The sequence below is a fragment of the Saccopteryx bilineata genome, chromosome 1 (genome assembly GCF_036850765.1).
Source record: "Saccopteryx bilineata isolate mSacBil1 chromosome 1, mSacBil1_pri_phased_curated, whole genome shotgun sequence".
NCBI lineage: Eukaryota > Metazoa > Chordata > Mammalia > Chiroptera > Emballonuridae > Saccopteryx > Saccopteryx bilineata.
This window is the reverse complement of record NC_089490.1, coordinates 38,955,248-38,983,203: the sequence shown is the minus strand read 5'-3', so window position 1 is coordinate 38,983,203 and position 27,956 is coordinate 38,955,248. Positions and strand designations below refer to the sequence as shown.

The 27,956-nt window shown below is 34.3% G+C and overlaps 1 protein-coding gene across 1 annotated transcript in view; it reads left to right on the top strand.

Moving 5' to 3' along the window:
• The window catches only part of LOC136319195 (protein eyes shut homolog), a 287,411-nt gene that overhangs the window by 177,754 nt on the left and 81,701 nt on the right, over positions 1-27,956 (top strand). The window contains exons 4-5 of the mRNA XM_066252573.1: positions 21,224-21,414; positions 22,703-22,830. Of these exons, the coding sequence (XP_066108670.1) occupies positions 21,224-21,414; positions 22,703-22,830 (319 nt within the window). The remainder of the gene's footprint in view (positions 1-21,223; positions 21,415-22,702; positions 22,831-27,956) is intronic.

Genomic DNA, 27,956 nt, shown 5'->3' with positions numbered 1-27,956 from the left:
TCTTTTGATCTCTGCGCTTATTTCTTCGAGTCACTCATTTTTAAAAGTATGTTGTTTAGTTTCCACATTTTTGTGGGTTCTTTTTTACCTGTTTTGCAGTTGAATTCTAGTTTCAAGGCTGTATGATCAGAAAATATGCTTGGCACAATTTTAATTTTTCTGAATTTGCCGATGTTATTTTTGTGACCCAACATATGGTCAATTCTTGAGAATATTTAATGTACACTAGAGAAAAATGTGTACTCTGTCACTTTGGGATGAAATGTCCTATAGATGTTTATTATATCCAATTGCTCTAGTGTTTCATTTAAGACTAATATTTCTTTATTGATTTTCTGTTTGGATGAAAGATCTAGAGCCATCAGTGGCATATTGAGATCTCCAAGTATGATTGTACTTTTTCTGTTAGTTTTTGTTTTTAGGTCAGTCATTAGCTGTTTTATATATATATTTTGGTGCTCCTTGGTTTGGTGCATATATATTAAGAAGTGTTATGTTTTCTTGATTCAGTGTCTCCTTAATCATTATGAAAGGACCATTTTTGTCTCTGATTACTTTTGCTATCTTGTAGTCAGCATTGTTAGATATGAGTATTGTTACATCTGCTTTTTTTTGTATGTTATTTGCTTGAAGTATTGTTTTTCACCCTTTCACTTTGAATTTGTTTTTATTTTTGTTGCTTAGATGTGTTTCTTGTAGGTAGCATTTAGTTGGATTTTCTTTTTTAATCCATTCTGCTACTCTGTGTCTTTTTATTGGTGAGTTTAATCTGTTTACATTTAATGTAATTATTGATACTTGAGGGTCCCCTATTGCCATTTTATATTTTGCATTCTGTTAGTTTTGTATTTTGTTTGATTCTTCTTTTTTGTTTTTCTATCATTTGTTTTTGTTTGGTTGTAGTCCATACTTCTTTCCTCTGTTACTACCTTTTTTAAGTCATGTGCTTCTGTGGTGGTTTTTTCAGGGGTGGTTACCATTAAGTAATGAAAAGGGTACCTACCATGTTCATTGTAGTATACTATCTTATGAGTGCTTCTGCACTCCATCGTCCTTTGCTACTGTTAATCTTTGTTCTATCCCCTTTTTTTGTTTCTGTTGTCACAGAATAAATTTGATTTTATTGTGTTCTTGGTGGAGCTTTTACTTTTGGTTTTGTTTTGTTTTGTTTTTTGTATCTGGTTGGAAAACCCCCTTTAGTATTTCCTAAAGTGGGAATTTTCTGATGATAAATTTCATCATCTTTTCTGTATCTGTGAATATTTTTATTTCTCCTTCGTATTTGAAGGATAGCTTTGATGGGTATAGTATTCTTGGCTGGAAGTTCCTCTTTTTCAGTACTTTAAATATTGGGGTCGACTCTCTTCTAACTTTTAGAGTTTCTGCTGAGAAATTTGATGATAATCTAATAGGCCTTCTTATATGTTGTGTTCTTATTTTCCCTGACTGCCTTGAGGACTTTTTTCTTTGTCATTGGCTTTTGCCAATTTCATTATGATGTGCCTTGGAGTAGGTTTGTTGGGGTTAAGATAACTCGGAGTTCTGTTTGCTTCTTGAATTTGAGGCTTTAGTTCTTTCTACAGGCTTGGGAAGTTCTTGTCTATTATTTATTTGAATATGTTCTACATTCCATTTTCTCTCTCTTCTCCTTCTAAAAAATCTGTTATTCTTATGTTAATTTATTTTATGGAGTCAGACAATTCCTATCGGGCTTTCTCAATTTTTTTAATTCTTGAGTCTTTCTTCTTCTCTCTGTTGTGCCTCAACTTGCCTCTCTTCTATGTCACTAATCCATTCTTCTATTTGGCCTGTTCTATTAGCTAAGCTTGTTACCTCATTTTTCAGTTCATAAATTGAGTTTTTCATCTGTGTTTGATTTGTTTTCATAGTTTCAATTTCCTTGGTAATATATTCTTTGTGTTCATTGAGTTGTTTTTTGAGATCCCTAAATTGCCTTTCTGTGTTTTCTTGTCTATCTCTGAGTATTTTTAGGATTTCTATTTTAAATTCTCTGTCATTTAACTCCAAGTTTTTTAATCTTTTAAATTTTTTTCTATAGATTTTTTTTCTATTCTATCTATGCTACATCTCTGTCTTTTGTATCCATGATATTCGATTTTTATTTTTCTTAATGTCATCTGAGGGTAGTTGTGTTAATACCACTAATGAGAATCAATAATGAATAAAAAGTAAAAGAAAATAGACAATATAACAAAATAATTTTTAAAAACTTTTTTTTCTTTTTTCTTTCCTTCTTTGAGAAAGTACCATGAAAAACTGAGAGTTATATTGTGCTAAATGGAACAAAAACTACCTATAACAAAGGGCCTGAGTTGGGGAGAAGTGATAAAGGGGCAAAAAGAAGGCTGGGACCCACAAAATGCAAAAGAGGAAAAAATTTGGATCAAGAATAAAATAATTTTCTTGTAAATGATAGTCAACTGAGAGATATAGTAAAAGGGATAAGAGAAAAACATTAAAAAGAAAAAAATTATTGTATTAAGTGCAACAAAAACTACATAGAATGGAGAGCCGGGGTTGGGAGGAATGCTAATGAGTTAAAAAGCGAAGTGAAAAGCACACAAAATGCCACAAAAAAAAAAATTTGAATCCAAAATAAAATAATTTGTTTGTGAGTGAGGATTGAATGATAAGAAAAGTAAAGGAGAAAATAAGAAACTAAGAGAGAGGGAGAAAAAAGAAAAAGGGAAAAAAGAAAAATAAGAGAGTTAACGGTTTTGGTGTGTAACCCTTATAGAGAGAAAGAAAAAAGAAAAGAACAGGAAATGTAATACTAATGGATAATGTAGTTCAAGACGAAGAGAAAAGAATAAGATGAGCAGAGAATAAAAGGACCCAGGTGGAAGAAAAATATAAATAAATAAAAATAAGATGAAAGAAAAATGTGGAAAAAGTTTTAGACTGTTAAAAACTGTGGATTTTTCTTGATTTTGAGAGGTTTTCTTCTTCCTTTTTCTTTCTTCTTCCTCTTTCTGGTTAGTGGCTCTGTACCCCAGGCTCTGCCCCTGTGGCATGCTTAGGTAGAGATTTGCAGTTGATGTGTATCTATGGTGATGACATATACTAGGCCTCAGTCTCGTTGTTAGTTGGGGCTTGTTAGCATTTGCAGGCTCCAACAATGGGAGAGTCCATTTTTCTGGAGCCTTTCTCCTAGTCTCTTCTTCCTGAATTAGCAACCTGATGATCCAGCTATGAGGTTGCCACTGCCACTGCCTGGAGATGAAGAGGCTCAAAGAGCTGGCAGATCCCCACTCTATTCCCACTCAGTGCAGGGTTCTGGGTAAGGCTCTATCAGTCAGAGCCACCAGCATAATCAGGCAGGGCTAGGAGCCAATTGCTCTCAAGGTGTCTTTCTATGAGCCTCCAGGCATATCCAGTATGCCTCAGCACTCTCTCCCCAGGCATTTTGTACTTTGTGAACTATATTGGCTGGAAAGAAGATGCCCTAGTCACTGCCTGCAGAACAGGAGGTCTTAAAAGCTGCCAAGTCCCTCTTTTTAGTGCACAGCCCTGAGTATGAAAGCTCTGCCAATCAGAGCCACCAGCTTAAGCAGGTAGGGGTGGCATGTTGACTTCTGTTCAGTTCACCAGGTATATCTAGTTAAATTTGCCTTAGTGTTCTGTGGGATTGCTTTCTGCAGCCTTCTTCCTTATTAAAAAGCCTACAGCCTAGCCTAACTTCTGCAGTGCTCTTTCAGGTTTGTTCTGTAGGAATGTTTTTTTCACCCTGTATTGGCTGACAGGAAGTTGCCCCCACCCCTACGTGCATAGCAAGACACACTAAAAAATATCATGTCTCTTGTCTTAGATGCAGATCTGAGAGAGACCTTGTCAACTAGAGCTGTGTAAGCCAGTTGGGCGGTGAGCAGACTGTGGGTTAAGTTAAATTCAGTGATTGGATCTGCATATCTGCTCCAGAGACAGTTAGCAAGCTGCCTGTGCTCCCCTCCCCCTAGCTCTTCTGTATTTTTTCTTCCCCGGGATGTTAACCTGAATGGCTGGATGAGACGCCCTGCCCACCCAAAGAAGTCCGGGTGTAGGGAAGTTCGCTTTCACACACTTCCCGTGCATTCTTGTTGGGGGAGCAGGGATCACACCGAGACTCTGGTAGCAGCCCATGCAGAAGCCTCTGACCTTGCCCCTCTGTCCGGGAACATGGGCACCCACGCCCGGAGTGCTAGGAGGAACCTCTTGCACACTGTCTGCATTCACCGACCAAGATATTGGAGGTAATGGCGACCGCCGCTCTCCCGCCTTTGCTGGGATCAGGTGCCAGTGTTAGCTCTCATGGGCTTAGTTGCCATGGTCACACTCTTTCTTTGGCTTGAACATCTGTGTTGGAGCCTGGCTCCTTCCATGCCCCCACTCTCTCTCAGTTCCAAGTGAAAGCATCCCTTGCTCAGGTTAGTGAGGAAGGTGAAGTGTTTTGTTCTCCATCTTATTTCTTTCAGGGTTGATTATATATTTAGACAACTTTTTGCCCAATCATACCTTCTTGTTCAGTGTGTGGGACTTCCAGATGCTCCAGGGATAGATTTTTCTGTCTCTAGTTGTAGAAGTTGTTGAAATTTTGGGGAGAGGTATCAGGAGTGCTCCTCACAGCGCCATTTTTCTGACTTCACTCCCATTCTTTCTTTCAATATCCTTGATATCCATTCCATTTCTCTCTTTTCTCTTCAAACCTCCACCCCTTTTATCACACCCCTTTGAGGTCTTGCTTTCACATTTCAATTAAAAAAAATAAGAGAAGTTCTGCCTGCATTCCATTAATCTTGACTAGGGGTCCCCAAACTACAGCCCACGGGCTGCATGCGGCCGCCTAAAGCCATTTATCCGGCCCCCACTTCACTTCCGAAAGGGGCACCTCTTTCACTGGTGGTCAATGAGAGGAGCACATTGACCATTTCATTAGCCAGAAGCAGGCCTAGAGTTCCCATTGAAATACTGGTCAGTCTCAACAAAATGGGTATAGAAGGAAAATATCTCAACATGATAAAGGCCATATATGATAAACCATCAGCCAACATCATATTAAATGGCGTAAAACTGAGGACTTTCCACCTTAAATCAGGAACAAGACAGGGTTGTCCACTCTCTCCACTCTTATTTAACGTGGTGCTAGAAGTTCTGGCCAGAGCAATCAGACAAGACAAAGAAATAAAAGGCATCCATATCGGAAAAGAAGAAGTAAAGGTATCACTTTTTGCTGATGATATGATCCTATACATCCAAAACCCAAAGGACTCCACAAAAAAATTACTAGAAACAATAAACCAATACAGTAAGGTCGCAGGATACAAAATCAACATACAAAAGTCCATAGCCTTTCTATATGCCAACAATGAAATATTAGAAAACGAACTCAAAAAAATAATCCCCTTCACGATTGCAACAAAAAAAATAAAATACCTAGGAATAAGCATAACAAAGAATGTAAAGGACCTATATAATGAAAACTACAAGACATTGCTAAGAGAAATAGAAAAAGACACAATGAGATGGAAAAATATTCCTTGTTCTTGGATAGGAAGAATAAATATAATTAAAATGGCCATATTACCCAAAGTAATATATAAATTTAATGCAATTCCCATCAAAATTCCTATGACATTTTTTAAAGAAATGGAACAAAAAATCATAAGATTTATATGGAACTATAAAAAACCCCGAATAGCTAAAGCAATCCTAAGGAAAAAGAATGAAGCTGGGGGCATTACAATACCTGACTTTAAACTATATTATAGGGCCACAATAATCAAAACTGTATGGTACTGGCGGAAAAATAGACACTCAGACCAATGGAACAGAATAGAAAGCCCAGAAATAAAACCACATATATATGGTCAAATAATCTTTGATAAGGGGGCCAACAACGCAAAATGGAGAAAAGAAAGCCTCTTCAACAAATGGTGTTGGGAAAACTGGAAAGCCACATGCAAAAGAATGAAACTCGACTACAGCCTGTCCCCGTGTACTAAAATTAATTCAAAATGGATCAAAGACCTAAATATAAGATCTGAAACAATAAAGTACATAGAAGAAGACATAGGTACTAAACTCATGGACCTGGGTTTTAAAGAACATTTTATGAACTTGACTCCAATGGCAAGAGAAGTGAAGGCAAAGATAAATGAATGGGACTACATCAGAATAAAAAGTTTTTGCTCAGCAAGAGAAATCGATACCAAAATAAATAGACAGCCAACTAAATGGGAACTGATATTTTCAAACAATAGCTCAGATAAGGGCCTAATATCCAAAATTTACAAAGAACTCATAAAAATCAACAACAAACAAACAAACAATCCAATAAAAAAATGGGAAGAGGACATGAACAGACACTTCTCCCAGGAAGAGATACAAATGGCCAACAGATATATGAAAAGATGCTCAGCTTCATTAGTTATTAGAGAAATGCAAATCAAAACTACAATGAGATACCACCTCACCCCTGTTAGATTAGCTATTATCAACAAGACGGGTAATAGCAAGTGTTGGAGAGGCTGCGGAGAAAAAGGAACCCTCATACACTGTTGGTGGGAATGTAAAGTAGTACAACCATTATGGAGGAAAGTATGGTGGTTCCTCAAAAAACTGAAAATAGAACTACCTTATGACCCAGCAATCCCTCTACTGGGTATATACCCCAAAACCTCAGAATCATTGATACGTAAAGACACATGTAGCCCTATGTTCATTGCAGCACTGTTCACAGTGGCCAAGACATGGAAACAACCAAAAAGCCCTTCAATAGAAGACTGGATAAAGAAGATGTGGCACATATACACTATGGAATACTACTCAGCCATAAGAAATGATGACATCAGATCATTTACAGCAAAATGGTGGGATCTTGATAACATCATACGGAGTGAAATAAGTAAATCAGAAAAAAACAAGAACTACATGATTCCATACATTGGTGGAATATAAAAACGAGACTGAGAGACATGGACAAGAGAGTGGTGGTTACCAGGTGTAGGGGGAGGGAGGACGCAGGAGGGAGGGAGGGAGAGAGTTAGGGGGAGGGGGAGGGGCACAGAGAAAACTAGACAGAGGGTGACAGAGGACAATCTGACTCTGGGTGAGGGATATGCAACATAATTTAATGACAAGATAACCTAGACATGTTTTCTTTGAATATATGTACCCTGAAATATTAATGTCATCCCATTAACATTAATAAAAATTTATTTAAAAAAAAAAAAAGAAATACTGGTCAGTTTATTGATTTAAATTTACTTGTTCTTTATTTTAAATATTGTATTTGTTTCTGTTTTGTTTTTTTCACTTTAAAATAAGATAGGTGCAGTGTGCATAGGGATTTGTTCATAGGTTTTTTTTATAGTCCGGCCCTCCAATGGTCTGAGGGACAGTGAACTGGCCCCCTGTTTAAAAAGTTTGGGGACCCCTGATCTTGGCCCATGTAACTCAGTCTTCTCTCTTGTTGTATTGTTTCCTCAGGATCCCATGTTTCTCTCTCATCAACACAGACAATACACTAGAAACTACCCTTTTTCTTGCCTGGATTATCATTCTTCCCTCCCTTCATCAATCCATTGCGTTTGTTCAGCAACATTCTCTGACAACCTCTAAGAACTTCCCGTTTGTTCAGCAACATGCTCTGACAACCTCTAAGAACTTCCTCAGTTATTGTTCACATTGTGGTTTTCGTAAAATAAACTTAAAAAAGATATTTTGTCTAGTTCCTCACAAACTATAATTTACATAGAAATCATTGGGAAATTTAGGAAAATCAGTTCTCTTGCAGTAAGTCTAGAGTGGGTTCTGAAATTCTGCATGTTTAATGAGATGTTAGCTGAAATCTGATGTAACTGAAGGACTACGCTTTGAACAGCCAAATGTTACATACATTTTCTGCATTCTCTCTTGAACTTTTGCAAATAAATGTTTACCCCATCATTCCATAGATACATCATCTCCAATGTGGTGATGTATTTAATTCTCCCTTGCTAAGCCAAATTGCTAATTAATTCAGTCTAATTCTTTATCTTATTTTAGATATTGGCAGCATTTGATACACTTTGTATTTTTGAAGGTTTTTTTTTTTACTCAATGTTTTTGGTTGTTATAAGCAAACACCTGCACTCTTATTCTACCTGCTTGGTTGTTCCTTCCCAGTTAATTTTTAGGTACTGGTTCATTTCTATGATTCCTTCCTTACATTGGCATGCATGGAATGCTCTCTTCTCTGTATTTCTGCCTTTGAAGATCACAGTCAGTGCCTTGGTTGTAAATATTATTTATATGCTGGAATCTCAACTTAATTTATAGATCAGCCTCACCTCTAAACTCTACATCACTGTGATCAACTGCCTATAGGATAGCTCAACTTGTATGTGTAATAAATATCTCAAATCAGAAAAAAAGAACATATAAACCTCACTTTCTGGTTGCTCACGTTAAACGACACAAAACAAAAACACATTGACTTATTATTTCTTTTCTTTTTTAAGTTAATCAGAATCTAGCAGGCTTTATATTCAACATATCTTTAAAGTCTGAACTTTCTCACTGATTTCTTCATGCTTTTAAACTCCCTCAGCATGCTCTCAAATCAAAGGCTTTGCACTTGCTTTTACTCTCTTCTGAAATTCTCTTTGTTGGTTCATTCAGTCATTCAGTGAATATTTGTGGAAAGCTATTGTGAGATAGCAGTGTTCTATTAGCTTGGGAAAAATTAACAAATTTGACAATATAATGTACTTGAGTGGAGCTTTATTTGAATGGAGGCAATAAATTATAAATGTGCCCAAACTTGTGTTATATATTATTTTAGAAGGTACTTCAAAAATGAAAAATACAATAATGTTAGGGGAGTTGAATGTAAGATTACTCTCCCCAATTAAGCCACAGCAGTTTTGTTTGTTTGTTTGTTTGTTTACTATCTCTCTACAGGTCTTAGTTATTCTCCTCATTAATGAGGTTTTCCTAGAGCACTCTATACAAAATAATCACACCCAAATTCTTTTTCCAGACACACTGCTGTATTTTTTTCATAGCATTTATTATCATTAAGCATATGATATATATATATATATATATGTATATCTGTTTTATCATTTGTTTTTTACATTTGTTTTATTTTCTATCAACTCAGGTCTTCATATCCCTAGTGCCCAGAAGATTTCCTGCCACATAGTGTTGGTAAACATAAACATTCATCTAAATTAATGAATCAAAGTATTACTTTCTTAATTTTTATCTGTGGGAAAAATATTTTCAAAAAAAGCCTAATACCTTGACTAATTTGTGGGTCTAATATATATGCTTATATTCCATAAAACATTTTGTTAAAGTGAACAACCATGATGTTGCTATAGAATAAAATGAAGATTATTATCAGATATTTTTCAAGTATTCTGGATAAAGTTAGAGTGAGTTAGATTAAAAAACTAAACAGGGAAAACTACAGTTTAAAACAGGCACTAGAAAATGCTTTGGCAGCAGAAAGAGTTCTTCCCACTTTGAAATATTGGAGAGATTCCAGGTTTAATATCAAACTTGTGAGAATGGGTTACTGGAAAATCTTTTGGAAAATTAACTTGAAAATTTAGTAGGAAGTGTTGGGATAACTATTTTAAAACAGTGTAGTGTGGACAAAATGTCTAGAGAGAAAATACAAAGTTTATGCTAATACTATGCAAGGAGAATTTAGATGAGAAAAATAAAGACAAAAATAAAACTTAGAAAAGCTCTCAGAAGTAAACTTTCCAGCAAAGGAAAACTTTCAAATAAGCACCGGGGTCCTTGGGTTACAACACAGTTTTGTTCCTATGATAGTGAGATAGTGAGGTAACCTGAATTTTGGTGTAAGTTGAAACTCACCCTAGCGTAAGTCATTTACCTATCCTAACACAGTTGTAGAATCATAATCTGGAACATAAAAACATAGGTAAGCCAAAAATGGCACAGGTAAGCATTCTGGGTATGCCAAATCCTTCATTCAAATGCTGCATTACTGTGTGTTCTTCCACCGCAAGCACCAAACTAGTTCGCCCATGTAGTCTGCAAGCACGGCACTAACACTGTAAGCCAAAACACTCATGTCTCTTTTTTTTAAAGTTTTTATGGGTGTGAGTGTTGTAAACTCAAAATATTGTATGTCGAGACTGTTGTGACATGAAAACCCCCTGTAGAGACAACGTTTATGTTAATCAATTTCATGAAACTTAAAGAGGTCAGAAGGTACAAGAACTCAACTTGAGATTGTCACGTGTCAATATATTCACCTATTTGTGCATTATATGCTTCCCCTGTAATTAGAAAAGTAAAATATTATACAGGAATCTACATTAATTAACACTTAAAGTAAAATTCTAAACTCAACAAAGATTAAAAACTAAACTAGAGAAAGCTGAACTACTTAAGTAAAAATAAGAAGTTCAATATTTTTAGGTGCATCCAAAAGGATACTGTAGCAGTTATTTAAAAATTTAAGTTTCTTCATTATTAAATTCATGATCACTAACTCAAGAATCAGATATGTGGCCTGAAAAATAGCATGTATAATGATTATTGTATTGAAAGATGGAATTCAAGGTTTTCCCCCCAAAATCATATAAACATGATGAGCAATTTAAACATGGAAAAATAAGAGGACACTTGCATCATAGAAGATGGTTATAGAAATGGTAGCCTATATATAACAGAAAGCTTAGAATGAAGCAACAAAAACAAGAAGGGAATAAACTAATAAAAATAGTACAGCAAGAAAAAAAATAGTACAGTAAGAAAAAATATCAACTCTGAAGAAATACTTGAGTAGGTTGAAAGAGTCAAAAAATTGTAGGATTGGTAACAAAAAGATTCTAAATACATGCTGGTTAAAATATTTAAATTACTTAGAAATTCCAGAAAGGTTCAAGCACTCAATCAACTTTGAATAAATATAAAACAATTAGTAAATTATAAAAATTATCACAGTACATTAAATTTACTAACTGCACAAAGTAGCAGAGTAAATAAAGCTATGCTTTTATTACAGTGTCTACTGAGCTGTATACCAAAATTACATTGATAATTTAATTTTATACACAACTGAAGTTGCATTCAAGACTAAGGGTCAACAAATAGCCTTCTATGCATGCTAATATCAGGAAGATTGTGTCCTAGCAAAATAATATGAAAGAATTATTGAGAATATAAATTAGCAACAGACACAAAATTAGAGAAGATATAAGATTCAAGAGAAAGAAGTAAACAAAATTACTAATAAGTAAATCAGTGAATTTCTAATTGTATAAATCAGTATTTCTTAAACTCTAAGTGAGGGCTTCAGTTTTCATCTGTATAAATAACTTAAGAAAGAGAAATTACTTAATTTTTAAAAATATGTGTCTTAATTTTTAAAAATATAGTTGACTTCAAATAATTCAGTCACACCATGTTTATCATCAGTTATTTTCAAATGTTGTAGAGATTTGGGGAAATTGATCTAGTGATCCAAATATAACCCAGTCTCTCTAATTCCCTGCTTTTCTCTCACAGACATATTCCATCATTCTAAAGCTCTTTTCCTATCACCTCTCAATTAGTTATAAGCAAACATTTTCATAAATCTTTTCTTCTAGACTAAATTTTAGTTCTAGACAAATGGATGACTGGTTTCTCTATACTAGTTTCTTTTTTTAAAAAACTTATTTTATTTATTTATGTATGTATGTATGTATGTATGTATTACAGGGACAGAGAGAGAGAGTCAGAGAGAGGAATATATAGGGACAGACAGGAACAGAGAGAGAGGAGAAGCATCTATCATCAGGTTTTTGTTGTGACACCTTAGTTGTTCATTGATTGCTTTCTCATATGTGCCTTAACCACGGGCCTTCTGCAGACCGAGTAACCCCTTGCTCAAGCCAGCGACCTTGGATCCAAGCTTGTAAGCTTTTCTTGCTCAAACCAGATGAGCCTGCACTCAAGCTGGCGACCTCGGGGCCTCGAACCTGGGTCCTCCGTATCCCAGTCCAATGCCCTATCCATTGCGCCACCACCTGGTCAGGCTCTATACTAATTTTCCTAATAACTACAAAAATTGGTTGTATTTTTTGAATGTATAAATAGAAAGGATAGATACATTATACATATGTATAAGATACAGACATATACATTTGTTGACAGGAAGAAACAGCTGATATTATTACACAATTGTTATAGTTTTTCCTTAGTACTACCCTAATATTCCTTTGTAACATGCAAATTCAATTGAGAAAAATATATGTAATATAATTTATAGCAGATATAGAATATTCTTTACTGCAGAGTAAATGCTAAATACATTATTTCATTTTTATTTAAAAGACTGTACATTAAAACACAGAGCATATATGATACACTGATAAACACATTGATGTAGTAGGTGCCCACATGCATATGATGTAGCATGAAATCATTTGTTGTTCCAATCCCTCACTTTTCAGAGTATCTCTGGTTAATTGTATAGAAATTGCTACTTTATTGTTTTCAAAGTTTGCATTTTTTATTTGTTTACTTCTTTTTCACTAGTAATGACTTGTACATCTTTATAATTGATTTTTATTAAAATAAATTAACAAATCTGTCATTTTAAAATAACTAAATCTGAACTTTTTGTGTGTGTATCTGACAGAGACAGAGAGAGAGAGAGACAGAGATAGGGACAGCTAGGGACAGACAGACAGGAAGTAGAGATGAGAAGCATCAATTCTTCGTTTTAGCACCTTAGTTGTTCATTGTTTTCTCATATGTGCTTTGTCTGGGAGGCTACAGCAGAGTGAGTGACCCCTTGCTCAAGCCAGCAACTTTGGGTTCAAGCTGGTAAGCTGTGCTCAAACCGGCAACCTTGTGTTTTTGGGTTTTGAACCAGGGTCTTCTTCATTCCAGTCTGATGCTCTATCCACTGCACCACTCTCTGAACTATTGATGTTAATTTTAACTATTTTATTTTTTGCAACATTTCTTGAGCTATTTATTATTTTTAAATTTAGGTTGTTTAAGTGTTTTGACTAAATAAGTAGCTATGGTTTTTAGAAGTTAGAGATATTATGTTATGATTTCTTGAAGATTTTGCATGATTTATTTTTATTATATGTGGTTACCCAAATAAAAAATAACAACAAAATGTAGTATTATCCAGATTCATCATCTGCTGGCAGTGAACATGTGCCTTAGTATTTGAAAAAGCTTAAAATGGAATGATGTATCACCTACTTTTATATTTACCCTCCAGTAATTCCTTTTATATTGAATAGGTTTTTTATTTTGATATAAAGGGATTTATTTTCACATGATGACTCATACAAATACTATAACAAAAATTAGAAATAGAAGCAGAACCCATATATTCTAAACCAGAAATAGTCATACTTCTAGTATACATTTTTATTTCTAATATTGGTCCCGAACATTTCCAATGTATACATTCTTTTCTTTGTGCATAAAGATAGTCCCTAGTGTATCTATTTTATATATTATCTTGCCAAAGCAGTAAATAGTAACTGAAAATTTATACTAAATTTGTGGTTTCTAAACCTTTTTTGGTATAGCTACTAAGCATGGATTCAAATTCTTCTCAAGTTATAGCAAGTGATACTTTATAATGTGAATTGTCATCTGTTCAGCCTTTTACATTTTCTTACTGCCAAACACCCAATAATCCAGTTTCACAAGTTAAAGTTCTTGTTATGGCACAAGCTCAATTTTAGTAAAATATTTCATGATTGTCAAGCTAGGCTAGATTATATTCAGTGAACTAATACACCGTAACTCAATGTTTTGGGGTTTTTTTGTTTTGTTTTTCTTATAATTCAGTGAGAAGAGGGGAGTCAGATAGTCTCTCACATGCACCCCAAGTGAGATCCACCCAGAAAACCCACTAGGGGGTGATGCTCTGCCCTCTTGGGTGTTGCTTCATTGCTCAGCAGCTGAGCTCTTCTTAGTACCTGAGGCAGAGGCCATGGAGCCATCCTTAGTGCCCAGAGCCAACTCACTCTAATCAAGACATGGCTGAAGGACAGAGAGAGAGAGAGAGAGAGAAAGAAAGAGAAGCGAGAGGAGAGGGGAAGGGATGGAGAAGCAGATGGGTGCTTCTGTGTGCCCTGACTGGGAATCGAACTTGGACTTCCACACATGGAGCCAATGCTCTACCACTGAGCCAGACGGCCAATGCTCCAAGTTTTTCTTACTCACACAAAGGTCACTGAATTCTGGTATCTTTACATTGTAGGGGTTTTTTTTTTCTCAATAATGACCAGGAGCTCAATCTGCTGGGATAGTTCACATAAACTAAATAGAACATATGACTTCCAGGCCACCAGTGAAAGAGTGAGAGACAAAAGAGTGAGAGGTGAAAGAGTGAGAAACTAAAAGTCTTTGACCTGAACTGGACACCCAGAATTTCCACTAAGATCTCATTAACTAGGCCCTGGCCGGTTGGCTCAGCGGTAGAGCGTCGGCCTAGCATGTGGAGGACCCGGGTTCGATTCCCGGCCAGGGCACATAGGAGAAGCGCCCATTTGCTTCTCCACGCCTTCCTCTCTGTCTCTCTCTTCCCCTCCCGCAGCCAAGGCTCCATTGGAGCAAAGATGGCCCGGGCGCTGGGGATGGCTCTGTGGCCTCTGCTCCAGGCGCTAGAGTGGCTCTGGTCGCAACATGGCGACACCCAGGATGGGCAGAGCATCGCCCCCTGGTGGGCGTGCCGGGTGGATCCCGGTCGGGCGCATGCGGGAGTCTGTCTGACTGTCTCTCCCTGTTTCCAGCTTCAGAAAAATGCAAAAAAAAAAAAAAAAGGTCTCATTAACTAGAATACATATGACATATAAAGAAAGTTTAGGTAGACTTGAGCATAAGAGGTGAGCTTTACTTTCTCTGCACCTGCAGTATTCCAAACACCAGTCTAGGTTTCACTAGTGAGTAGCAGATAGCTTTCTGGTTGTTGACTTCTTCTCTATTTGGAGTATCATTGCTGGTCACTTTCAGTCTGTGCCACTATCCCATACTACTTTGCGCAAGTTTGTACAAACTTTTTCTTTTAATTTCCTATAATAAGATAAGTCCATAAGAACTTAGAGGTTTTTTTTAAGACTTTCACTTATAAGTAACAACAAACAAATAAAAAATAAGCCAGTTTTGAAAAAACCCACATATTGTATTGTTCCACTTATATAACAATATTGAAATGTGAAACGATAGAGATGAAGAAGAAAGCAATGGTTGCCAGTGTGTAAAAATGGTAGAGGAAAAAAGGATAAGTAAAAAACAAAGGGATAAACTAAAGGAAACTTTATGATGATGAAATAGTTCTGTATATTGATACAGGTGATGGTCACCTGAATCTATATTTGTGATAAAATAACATAGAACAATATCTATACATTGTATTAATGTTGATTTCCTTAGTTTTGATATTACTTTTATACAGATAAACACAGTTGTATAAGATGTAACTGTATGTAGAAGTTCTTAATACTATCTTTGCAATGTTGTTAATTATTTTAAAATAAATGCTAAAAAAATGCACATTTTGCTGTTCACTATTTTACTCTGTGGATTATGTTGAAAACTGCCATGACACATATCTACAAAGGTATAGTTCTATGTTGGGAAATTGTTGTTTGTAGAATCCAAAAAATGTTCTATTCATTTTTTTTAATATTCTTTATATAATGCTGGACAGCATAATGTTATATCCTAGAGTAAGAATATTGTACTAATGCTAACAATAAAGTGATATTTGGGTCTTCTACTTTTTTTACGGAACTAATATTGTGGTCATATGTTGTAGTGAAAAGAGTATGGAGTTATAATAAGATTATGTGGATGCACAAATTTTTTTTATTAATCTGGCATTAATTATCCAATTGTGTGATATGTTGCTGGTTGCTTAACCTCTAATAAAATTAACATTTTATTTAAAAGAAAATTCAAGTATAAAATTGGATAATAATGTCTTTTTATAAATTTAAGGTATGTCTTAGGAATTATATAAAAAATATGGTTATAAGTGCCATGAAAATGTCAAGCATTACATACATTTAAAGTACTATCATTCAGTTTCTTAACATGATGCTAATGTTTGTCTTAAATAGAATTGAGTGGTATTTTCTAGATGTAATCATTTAATAGTATAATGTTAATATATCAGAATATTGAGAAATACACATTTGTATTTTCTTATGTGATCAAAATAATTACTCATGTACTAATATTCTAAAATTAGAGGTTGAATTATTTTAATAAAATAACATCAATGGTGCGGACACTCAACATTTTATGCTGACTTTATGTCTTTATATTTTAGAATTTTGTACACAATTCAAACTTTGAATCAATTAACAGCATATCATTTAAGTGAGGCTTTTTTTGGCTTGTATTCAATTGCTAATTAACTTAATTCTTTGTTGCTTAATTTTCTTGATGCTCCTGTTCACATAATAATGAATTACTTTTATATAAAGTTTGTTTTCCCCCAATAAGCATGTATACTTGTGAACCTTGGGTTATATAATGAATTGGTTGACAAGTTTATGAACTTGAAGTACAGAGACTTTAAAACAGATCTTATAGATAATTTCCGAAGGACAAGCTGTCATTTTTAGGATGAAGTCAGATATTTCACTGTTCAAGTCTCCAAACACATACATATAAATTGTTCAAAGCCCTATACAGGAAAACAACAACTAAAAAAAGCACATTTTTTTATTGAAAATTAAGAGTTAACAGACATGGTAAGGGTTGTCAGTTCACTACTGCAGGTATTTTTATTGACACCATGATGTGCCTAAGGACAGCATACTGAGCACAGTCTGACTAATGCCTCTCAACTCTGCAATGAAACATGTTGATCCAGGTTTTATGAAAGCTGCAATGGAACTCCTAGACTTGGGCCTTAATATCACTACTATCTTTATTCTATTTATATTATTCTAAGGAGGGAACTAGAGGGAGGCAAGGGACTTCCTAGGGCACAGATTCACATTGCATCAAGTGACTAACATACTTACTCAACTCTGTTTATATATAATATATATAAACAAATCTTAATCCAAAGGAATTAAAATTGTACAATATATGCATTTCAGTCTTAACAGAGTCAAATTAGAAATTAACAGCAATTATTATTTTATTTTATTTTTTTACAAAGTGAGAATGGGAGGGTGGGAGGCAGACAGACAGACTCCCACATGTGCCCAACCATGATCCACCCAGATGCCCACCAGGGGGCAATGCTCAGCTCCTCTGGGTCATTGTTCCACTGCAGTCCGAGGCATTCTAATGCCTGAGGTGGAGGCCATGGAGTCATCCTCAGCTCCCGGGCCAACTTGGCTCTAATGGAGCCTTGGCTGCAGGAGGGGAAGAGAGAGATAGAGAGAACAGAGAGGGGGGAGGGGGGAGAAGCAGATGGATGCTTCTCCTGTGTGCCCTGGCCTGGAATAGAACCTGGGGCTTCTACACATAGAGCAGATGTTCTTCTGCTGAGCCAACCAGCCAGGGCCAACGGCAGACAATTTTTGAGAAATCTTCAATATTTTGGAAATTAAACTTATTTTTAAAATTACCTAAGTCAAAGAAGTAGTTACATTTACATAGGAAATTTAGCTAAATTTAGTTCTAAGATTTTATATTTAAAAAGAAAAAGCTCTCACATCAATATCCTAAGCTTTTACCCAAATAACTAGAAAAAGAAGAACAAACTGAACAGAAAAGAAAGAAAATGGTAAGGTTATAACAAAAATTATAAAAACCGATGACAAAATTTGATGATACAAAATCTCATATTTAAGAAAACCAAAATTGACATATCTTCAATTGGAATGACCAAGGGGGAAAAGAAAAGAAGAAGAAGACACAAATTAACAAAGCCAGGATTTAAATTGTGTATATCATTAATGACCATTAAAATTTTTTAAAATTCTATGAAAAAACTATAAATACCACATGCCAACAAATTAGACCACTTAAGTGGAATAAACAAATTAATAAGAGGTACAAATTACTAAACTGTCTCAAGAATAGAAAATCTACATAGACCAACACATATTTAAAGGATTAGTACTAATCTTTGTAAACTTTACAAAAATGTAGAAATGAACACAGTTTATGAGACCACTATTACCATCATACCAAAACCAAGCAAATACCCAAAATAAGAAAACTAAAAACCAATATCACTTATTAATACAGGTTAAAAATCTTTAAGTTATGAGCATATTAAACTCAATAACATAAAATGTTTTGTACTCTAGCAAAGTGGGATTTTTCCCCCCCAGGAATGCAAGATTGGTCTAACCTCTGAAAATCAGTTAATGTAATACACATTACTAGTATGAAGGAGAGAACCACATAATCTCAATATGCAGAAAAAGATTTGTAAAACCAAAATATTTGTCAAAAATCTAACATGCATTTATTATAAAAATTCTAGAGATTAGAAAGAGAACAAAACTCTCACCCTCTGATCAAAAGCATTAGTGACAATTGTTCTGTTAACATCATACAAATGATGTCAGGCTGGCAAACTTGTTTCTAAGAATGAAAACAAGTCAGTGATAAGCACTTTCACTATTTCTAGTCAAAATTGTACAGTACATACTGACCAAAAAAGATGAATAAAACTGTTATATCTTCATTAACAAATGCCATGATTTCATATGTAGAAAAACCTAAGGAATCCAAAGCAGTACTACAAGAATAGTATAAGTTTATAAAGTTTGCAGGATACAAGATAATACCCAACAAATATTTGTATTTTTATATATGAGCAACAAAATTCCAAAATTAAAATTAAGAAAACAATTTCCTTTACAATAGTATCAAAATGATAAAATCCTTAATATCAGATAATTTATTTTAACTTTTTAACTGAAACTATAAGCATTACTGAGATACATGAAAAAATATCTAACCAAATGAAAAGGTATTGTATTTATATATTCATTGATTAGAACTCCAGACTATTAAAATAGTAATTCTTCCTACTTTATCTATGGATTCATTGAAATCTCTTTCAATATTCCAGCTGGCTTTTTTTAAATAGAAATTGACAAGCTCATACAAAACTTATGTGAAACTGTAAAAGAAAAGGAAAAAGTTAGGTGACTGCCCAACTTCAAAAAGTACTATCAAGTTCCATTTAGCTAGACAGTGTGTTGATACATAAGCCTGTTGGTCAATTGAATTTTTAAAATACTGAAAGAAAATCAAATGGATAAAAATGAGTCTTTTCAAACAAAAATTGTTGAGACAATTGTATATCAGCATATAAAAGTTATATATAGAAACACACCTATACTTATATGTGTATATGATGTAACATATCCTTACATCACATCATATAAAAAATTAACTAAAGCACATTGGAAATCTAAATGTAAGACTAAAATAATAACATTTCTAATAAAATATAAAATTTTATTACCATTGATTATTCAGTTTTCTTTGATATTACACCAAAAACATGATAAGTAGGATATGTAAAAAAAAATTACAAATTGAACTTAATAAAATGAAAGAAAAATTATAATTTGGACTTTAATTATAACATTTTTTAACCTAAAAGTCACCAATTCAGAACATGAATAGAAAAGGCAAGGCAAAACAAGGAGAAAATATTTGCAAATCACATATATCATAATGGAATTCTATTCAGAATATTCAAAGAGTAAGTACTTTTTAATAATAAGAAAACAAATTACACAATTTAGTCTACATTTTTAATAGGAATTTCATTGAAGAGGGTGTACAAATGGATAATAAACATATGAGAAGATACTCAAAACTGTTATTTTTATGGAAATGCACACTGAAACCACAAGGAGATACTATGTCATACCCAAAGGAATGGCTAAAAAAGAAAGTAGACAATATCAAATGTTTACAAAAAACCTGGAGAAACAGGATATCTCATGAATTGCTGGTGTGAATGTAAAATGGAATAGCCACTTTGCAAAAATGGTTTAGTAACTTTTAAAAAAGTTATGCATAAATTTGTCATATACCTTAGCAATTCTGCCACTAGGAATCTGTCCAAGAGATATGAAAAAAGTATCAATGCAAATATTTGTGTGTGAATTCATAATTTATAAAAGTTGCTAAGAAAGTAAATCTTCAAGTTCTCATCATAAGAAAAAAATTGTTACTATGGGTGGTAATAAATTTTAACAGAACTTATGATCATTTCTCAATATTTACATTATTATAATGTACACCTAGAATTTATATATATATAATTATATAATGTTAAATATCAATGATATCTCAATTAAAAAATGCAAAGTGAAACAAGTCAAATGTTTATTAATTGATAAATGAATAAGCAAAATGTATACATTGTGAATTGCTCTTTGGCAATAAGAGTAACAAAGTTCTGATACATAATACAACATGAAAAATCCTCAAAACTTAGGCTAAGCAAAGACACCAATCACAAAGGACAACATATTGTACTATAACATTTATATAAACTGCCCAGAAAAAGCAAATCGCTGAAAACAGAATGATTAATGGTACCTAGAACTATAGTTGTGAACAAAGAGTAACCAGAAAAGAGGTCTTCTTTGGGTCATAAAATGGGCTAAAACTGGATAGTGCTGATGAGTGAATAGCTCTGTACATTCACAAAAGTTATTGAATTATCGATTTTCAATGGATGCATTCTATAATATATAAATTATACCATGAAAAATCTGGTAAAAAAGAAATTTAGTGAGGCCCTGTCTGGTTGGCTCAGTGGTAGAGCATCAGCCCAGTGTGTGGAAGTTCCAGGTTCAATTCCTGGTCAGGACACACAGGAGAAATGCCCATCTGCTTCTCCGCCCCTCCCTCTCTTTCTCTCTCTCTCTCTCTCTCTCTCTCTCTCTCTCTCTCTCTCTCTCCTCTCTTCCTGCAGCATGGCTAGATTACAGTGAGTTGGCCCCAGACCCTGAGGATGGCTCAATGGCCTCCGCTTTGGGTGCTAAAAAAATGGCTCCAGTGGCAATAGAGCAAGGGCCTCACATGGGCAGAGCATCACTCCCTACAGGACTTGCTGGATGGAAACTTGTTGGGTTGCATGCAGAAGTCTCTCTCTGCCTCCCCTCCTCTCACTAAAAAAACAAAACAAAACAAAACAAAATTCAATTTTGTGAACTCTAGAGACTTTTTTCAATAATAAGTTTGACTACATATCTATGTTCATATTTTCTTTTTGTGTCTGTGATCTTTTAAGGTCCATTCTGTGAAGAGTCAGTGGAACGTTTTGTTTCTTGGTCTGGTTGGAAAAGGGGAATTTGCCAGAATGAAAGCTGTGCTTACATTTGCAAGCATCCAGAAGGATTTCTCAAACAAAACTGTGAAATTGATACCAATAAGAATTCATCCATATCATGTCAGAATGGTGCTGACTGCATTATTTTAAACGTAAGTCTGAATTTAACCATCAAGACAGTGGTTTTTTTTTTTTTTTTGTACCTTTCTGAAGCTGGAAACGGGGAGGCAGTCAGACAGACTCCCACATGCACCCTACTGGGATCCTCCCAGCATGCCCACCAGGGGGCAATGCTATGCCCATCTGGGGCATCGCTCTGCCGAAATCAGAGCCATTCTAGGGCCTGAGGCAGAGGCCATAGAGCCATCCTCAGCACCCGGGCAAAATTTGCTCCAATGGAGCCTTGGCTGTGGGAGGAGAAGAGAGAGACAGAGAGGAAGGAGAGGGGGAGGGGTGGAGAAGCAGATGGGTGCTTCTCCTGTGTGCCCTGGCCAGTAATCGAACCTGGGACTCCTGCATGCCAGGCCGACACTCTACCACTGAGCAAACCGGCTAGGGCCTAAGACAGTGGTTTTAATACATTTTTACAATTTGAAAAACAAAGTATTTTAAGTATAAATAATTTTAGCTTTTATTAACTGATTATATTACTCAAACTCAGAAAAATCAGAAAATCTACTTTGTTTAATTTTTCCCATTTTTAAATAGAAACTCCAATTTCAAAAAACACTATTTAATTTCTTTTTTTCTCTTGGATCAGAATTCTCCCTTGTAAACAATGTAATTTTGTATAACTTTTTAGTTTTACTTATTGCTTTTTATTTTCTTAGCTTTTGATTATTTGATATTATTATGTTTTACATTTTAAATTTAACAGTCAAATATATACTACAGAAAATAAGAGTTCCCACAAACATCTATTTTTATATTAGTAATATTCATATTAAAACTTATAACATGGATTTATTTTTACTTACATCTTAAAGGCTTCTTTACATACAGGTATGGTGGTTATGCTGGCTATCAACTGGAACGTAAACTGGAAGTATCAGCCAAAATCCTAAATCTAACTACCTGATATGGTTTGAGGATTGTGTTCCAACGTAATTAGACTGACACTGTATAGTCTTTTAAACCTACCTTTAAAAGCCACAAAGTATAACTTTATAGTCAGAAATTTCTTACATTCAAGGGAGATATATAGTCCCCAACTCATAATTAGAGGAGTGTTGAATTCACATATATCAATATATAAATATATAGTTAGGAAGGGTATTTTTCAATAGGAGACATTGTTGTGATATTTTGGAAAATAAAATATTTCATATTGTTTCAAAAATAACTTCCACTACATGCTTATGAAAATAATTTTCAGGTAAAAATCCTTTATCTTTGAAATATCTAAAAACCTTACTAAAATATACTTTTAATCTTTCCTAGGATACCAAATGCATCTGTTCACCAATATTTAAAGGCAAGCTTTGTAAGAGATTTCAAACATCGTGTGACTCACTTCCTTGCAAGAATAATGCCACATATATGAACTTTGAGAAAGATAATTTTTGCAGGTATAATTAATTAATTTTCTATTTTTATAAATAAAAATACATGAATTTTAAAGACATTCTGTTTTAAGCTTAAATTTTTTTTAATGGCACATGGTATTCAGTTTCAAGTTAAACTGAAACATTTTAGTTTGATTTTAATGGATTTTTAAATTTATTGAGGTATTTATTTTGAATATATATTTAAGAAATTCTTAGACATAATTTGGTCATACAGTTCTTAACCATGAATTTTGTCTTATAATGGTGATATTTTATGGTAAAGGAATAAGATTTGAAGGTCTAAAAAAGACAAGTTAAGCACCCAGAGGATTATTTCTATTATACATTTACAATGTTAATATTATATTTTGAAAATATAGAGTAGCCATATCTTCCTCAATTCATTGACCTCAGGTAACAGTTTTTAGTTCAGGTCTTCAGGCAGACTTATTAGGAAACAGTGTTTTATTTAAAAAAGTATTTGCTAAAATTTACCCATTTTTAAGTGTCTGAGGTGACCTAATTATGTGGACCTATAATTTTAGTCCATCATAAATAGCTTTATAGATACTTCCTCACACCATTAAGAAGTATAATTTGTACCCTTCACACTTGCTTGGCTTTTATCTGGCTGCTTAAAATAAGTTCTGTTGGGTATTATTGAAAGGCAATAAACAGGCTTAAATTTTAGAATATTCATAAAAGCAGAAAATTAAAAGCTGTGGTACAGGAAAGACTTAAACTGAAAGAAACTTAGAACATGCATACACATCTGAGATGTACAATGAATAATATTTTAATCAATTTTAAAGTAATCTAAATACACAATTTAAAAGCATATTAAGATTTTAAAATGTGACATTTTCAAAAGGGAATTAAAGTTCATCATTATATCAACTTATTGAATGATCTAACTCAACCAATCAAATTTGTGTACACATTCAATCTTATATTAATTTACCGATAAATCCAATTATTATGCTTTAAAAAATATTGACTTTTAGTTGATAATGTCTGGGTTCTGAACTGTATATTGCTAGTATATTTATAGATCTACTTTGAAAAGTGGTCAACCTTAAAAAATATGTATAGAGTTATATAAATATGAGTAAATATATGTGTATATATAATATTTGTTTTTATTGGTCCTTATATGATGTTTTTATTGGCCCTTACAAATAGCAATGTTTTGGTTGTATGGAGGTTCTTCTTTTAAATTTCATCATTAAGGGGAAAACGAAAATCCAAGGCACTGTTGCCATCCTCAGTTGATTGTTCTGTTATCAATTAACGGATTTTATTTTAAAATGTTGGAGATTAATCTGGAAATCTTTGTTCAGCATGTTTCAAATGAGATGAATGTTACATAACTTCAAGTTAGGTTGCCCAAGGATGAATGAAATATGTCAAGTAGGTCAGCTTGTTGTAACAGCTTAGAAGTACACTTACTCATGAAATTAACATGAACCACTGGGAGTGTTCTAATTGCTGAGATTGCTCACATTCTTTAAAAAAAAACTGACATATATTGTGCTCATCTCTAACACACTTAATTGAAAATTTTATCTTTCACTGAGTAAATTAGACTCCTGAATAATAGTAAAATATAAGAAAAGTGACAAGAAAGTTAAAAAAAAACCTGTTTCAACAAGGCAGAAATAACACATAGCCTAATTTGAATGATGAGTAAAAACCTGAGCCTTAGAAATCTAAAAAGGTGTAGTAAACATTTAAAACACAAAAACAGAATTTCAACCCCCCTCCCAAATTTTCACTCCTCAAATTAACCACTGACACTTCAAAAAAAATTGCAAACTAACTCGATGAAGTAATGGAGATATAGTCAATTCTAATCAATAAAACCTGACGTTGAAACAATAATCAAAAATTATTCTTAAAATCTATTTTACTTTTCTCAGAGGAGATTAAGGGGATCAATGACAATAATAAGAATAACAAGAGCCATTTGCTTTAAATGCCTTTATGTTAAAAATTTATCTGTGCATTGCTGTATAAAAGGTATGATTTCCTAGATCAGTAATTCTTACACTGTATCTGTACCAAACTTTAGCTGCATTAGAATCTCCTTAAGATCTGTTCAGAACACAATTAGTTCTTTCCTGTCCCTGGAATTTCTAATTCAGTAAGTCCGGGGTGGAAATGGTAAATGGGTGTTTCTCACGAATTCACAAGCGCTGCTGCTGCTGCTGATCTGGAGATCATGCTTGAGAATTCCTGATTCAGATGGTGAAGTTCACACACGGCCAATGCAGAAAATCCATCTATAGCCTTTCCTCTACTATACCCACAGACCTCAACCCAAACTTCTACTCTTCTATTCTGAATCTGGAGGAAAAAATAATTGTGGGGCTGGGGAAGGAATAAAATAAAGAGAGGAGAATAGGGCCGTGATTATGGTATCAGTTTTTCTTTTTGAACATATGGACTCGTTCTGAATCCCTATGATTAGTTGAGAAAGTAACTGAAGAGACTACCTCCTTGAGAAAGACAGTAAGACAACTTTGCAAGAACTTACGTTATACCTATTACCCACAGCAAAACAGTATTAGATAGCTGCTAAGTTTTACCTGTGCCTGCAAATTAGCTTTTTCCTTAACACCTAGATAACTGAAAACTTTAGCTATCTATAGACACTTGGCAAAAAAAAAAAAAATAGTTATGTTTTAGAACAGGAAATAACAGCAATGAAGCATTGTAGGTGGCATTGCTGGGAGCAGATAGGTCACCAGCAGAACCTGCGACAGAGAACGGGATCACTGAGGTCTCAGTCATCAGTCAGGTAGAACACAGTGTGGATGATTTTCTGAAATTACTCAGAGATGTTTTGTTGGGGGCGTCAATAGTTTGGCTAATGATTTGAAAATAAAGGGAGTTTGCGAGATGAAGTAATTGCAGAAAATTAAAGAACACTTGAAGAATTTATCTTAATACTCAGAGGAAATCAGCCAAGCTTCTGCCAGGAAAAGAATGGTTTGCTCAGAGAAAATTTAGAAAAGTTGAATGGAAAGACTAAAGGATATGAGAAGGTTAAGGGAAACCGAAAGGCTATGATTAATCATCCTGGGTTGAGAAACAATGGGGAGCTCTTTGCCTCCTGTATGCTAAAAGGGCAAACCCCGAAAGCAGTTAATAGAAGAAAGAACTGTAGCTGTTGTACGGAACATTCTGACATGAACTATTAACTTATGTAGATGAACACAATTATTGCCAACCGGCAACCTTGCAGTGAGGAAATGGAAGGAGTAAGTACCCGACCTTATTCTCCTCTCACCTTCTGACCTTCTGCTGGTACAGCTCATTAGTACAAACCAGTCAGAAGCCCCTGGTCAGCATCCCGAAGTACACTGCAGGATAGAGAAGGATGACGAGAATGCATCTGGAGGGGACAATATTTAGTACCCAAAGCAATATATGAGAGATTAAGATTATTAAAAGTGATAGAACATTCAAGGGAATTATGCTGAGGAGAGAAGGAATGATCAGTTTCTTTAGAAGGTGTGAAAAAGGGAAGAGATATTCTCAGAGAATAAAAAGAATTGAATATGTACCTGTTCATGGGTGTCTGAGAAGCAAAATCCTTGATCTGTTTTCTAGGAGGTGAGTCTGACTCTCAATATAATTATAACATGAATTTTATGATTCTCAAATGCACAAGGACCTAAGAACCTCACAATCATATGACCACAGGCTGGCCCAACCTCAAGAGTCCACACTGGCTACAAAATACTGTTATTCACAGTGAATATTGGGACATAGAGACCTTGCCCATATCCAGCACCAGAGCTTGACACAGGGGACAGCAAAAACCAAGTTCTTCGCACTGTTCTCTACCATTATTCTGCTCTGTCAACTAAAATGAAAGAAGGGAGTTCTGCCCACTTTTTGTTTATTTGGCCACAGGAAATAAATTCTTTGAAGGTTGTCTGATGCCTTTTTTTTTTTGCACTTAGATACTTTAAATAACCATTTGGTAGAAAGTCTGTCCTTGGGTGACACCGAATCTCCTGCCAGAGGCTTTCAGGGGAAGTAAAAGAAGTCACACTACAGTGACATCAAAAGCTGTCTTGCATCAAGTAGCTGTGCTACTAGAAGCCACCTTGTAACCACAAAGAAACCAAAAAGGAGGCAAAGACAAATTATAAATTACTGTAAGGCTGAGAGGAGTAACACGAGGTAGAACCAGGAGCAGGGACCACTTCTGAACAGTCTGATCATATGAGCCAATAAATCCTCCATCATTTTAGTGTTTGAATTGACATTTTGTTATTTACAACTGAGAAATTTCAAATTAAGACACTGAAAATCTTTATAAACCATTTATTTTATTACATATTAAATGATTAAATACTTTGTTTCTTTTTGTTGTTTTATTGTTTAACCAATTCTCAAATATCTACTAAAATACTCCAAAATATCCCAAAAATTCAGTTAACTATATACAATAAATTTCAATTGCTATGAAAGTCTATTTTACTAGAACATGTTCAAGAGAGTGACAGTATTTTAATCATCTGTATCTTAGTCTAGACCCTTTTACTGTGTAACACAGAATATTTTCCAAATAGCTTAATTTGTTATTTAATTTGTTTAGAATAAATATTTTGGATTTTACTGAATGAGATGAAAGGTCTTGACTCAAGATGTAACATGAAATAACTCATTCATTTATTAATTTAAGGATATATGTCTGAGTGCCTAGTTTCCCAGAAACATTTCTACTATCATAGAAACTCTTCTATAGCAGCAGGAAAAAAGAAAAAAAAAGAGAAAGGAAAACAAATAAAACACTTCCCCCTTAAAAAACTTACATTCTAGTTGGTTGATAGTATTTTAAAGAACCACTCTGAATACTTTTTCTCCAATAGACAACGGGTAATGATGGTAATTAAGGACCCTATCTGGAATATATTTCTAAAGAAGTTTTAACTTTTTGCTGAAGAAATGAATGTGAATCAAGAAATAAAAGGCAGCAAAGGATAACTCTAAAGTTGTTACTCTATTGAAAGATTGAATATGATTTTCTAAAATGGGGAACTATGTCAGAAAAGAAGCCTAGTTTGAGATGAGTGGAGATCAGAAAGTCAGTTTTGGACATATAAGCTGAGACACCTGATGCAGACAAGTGG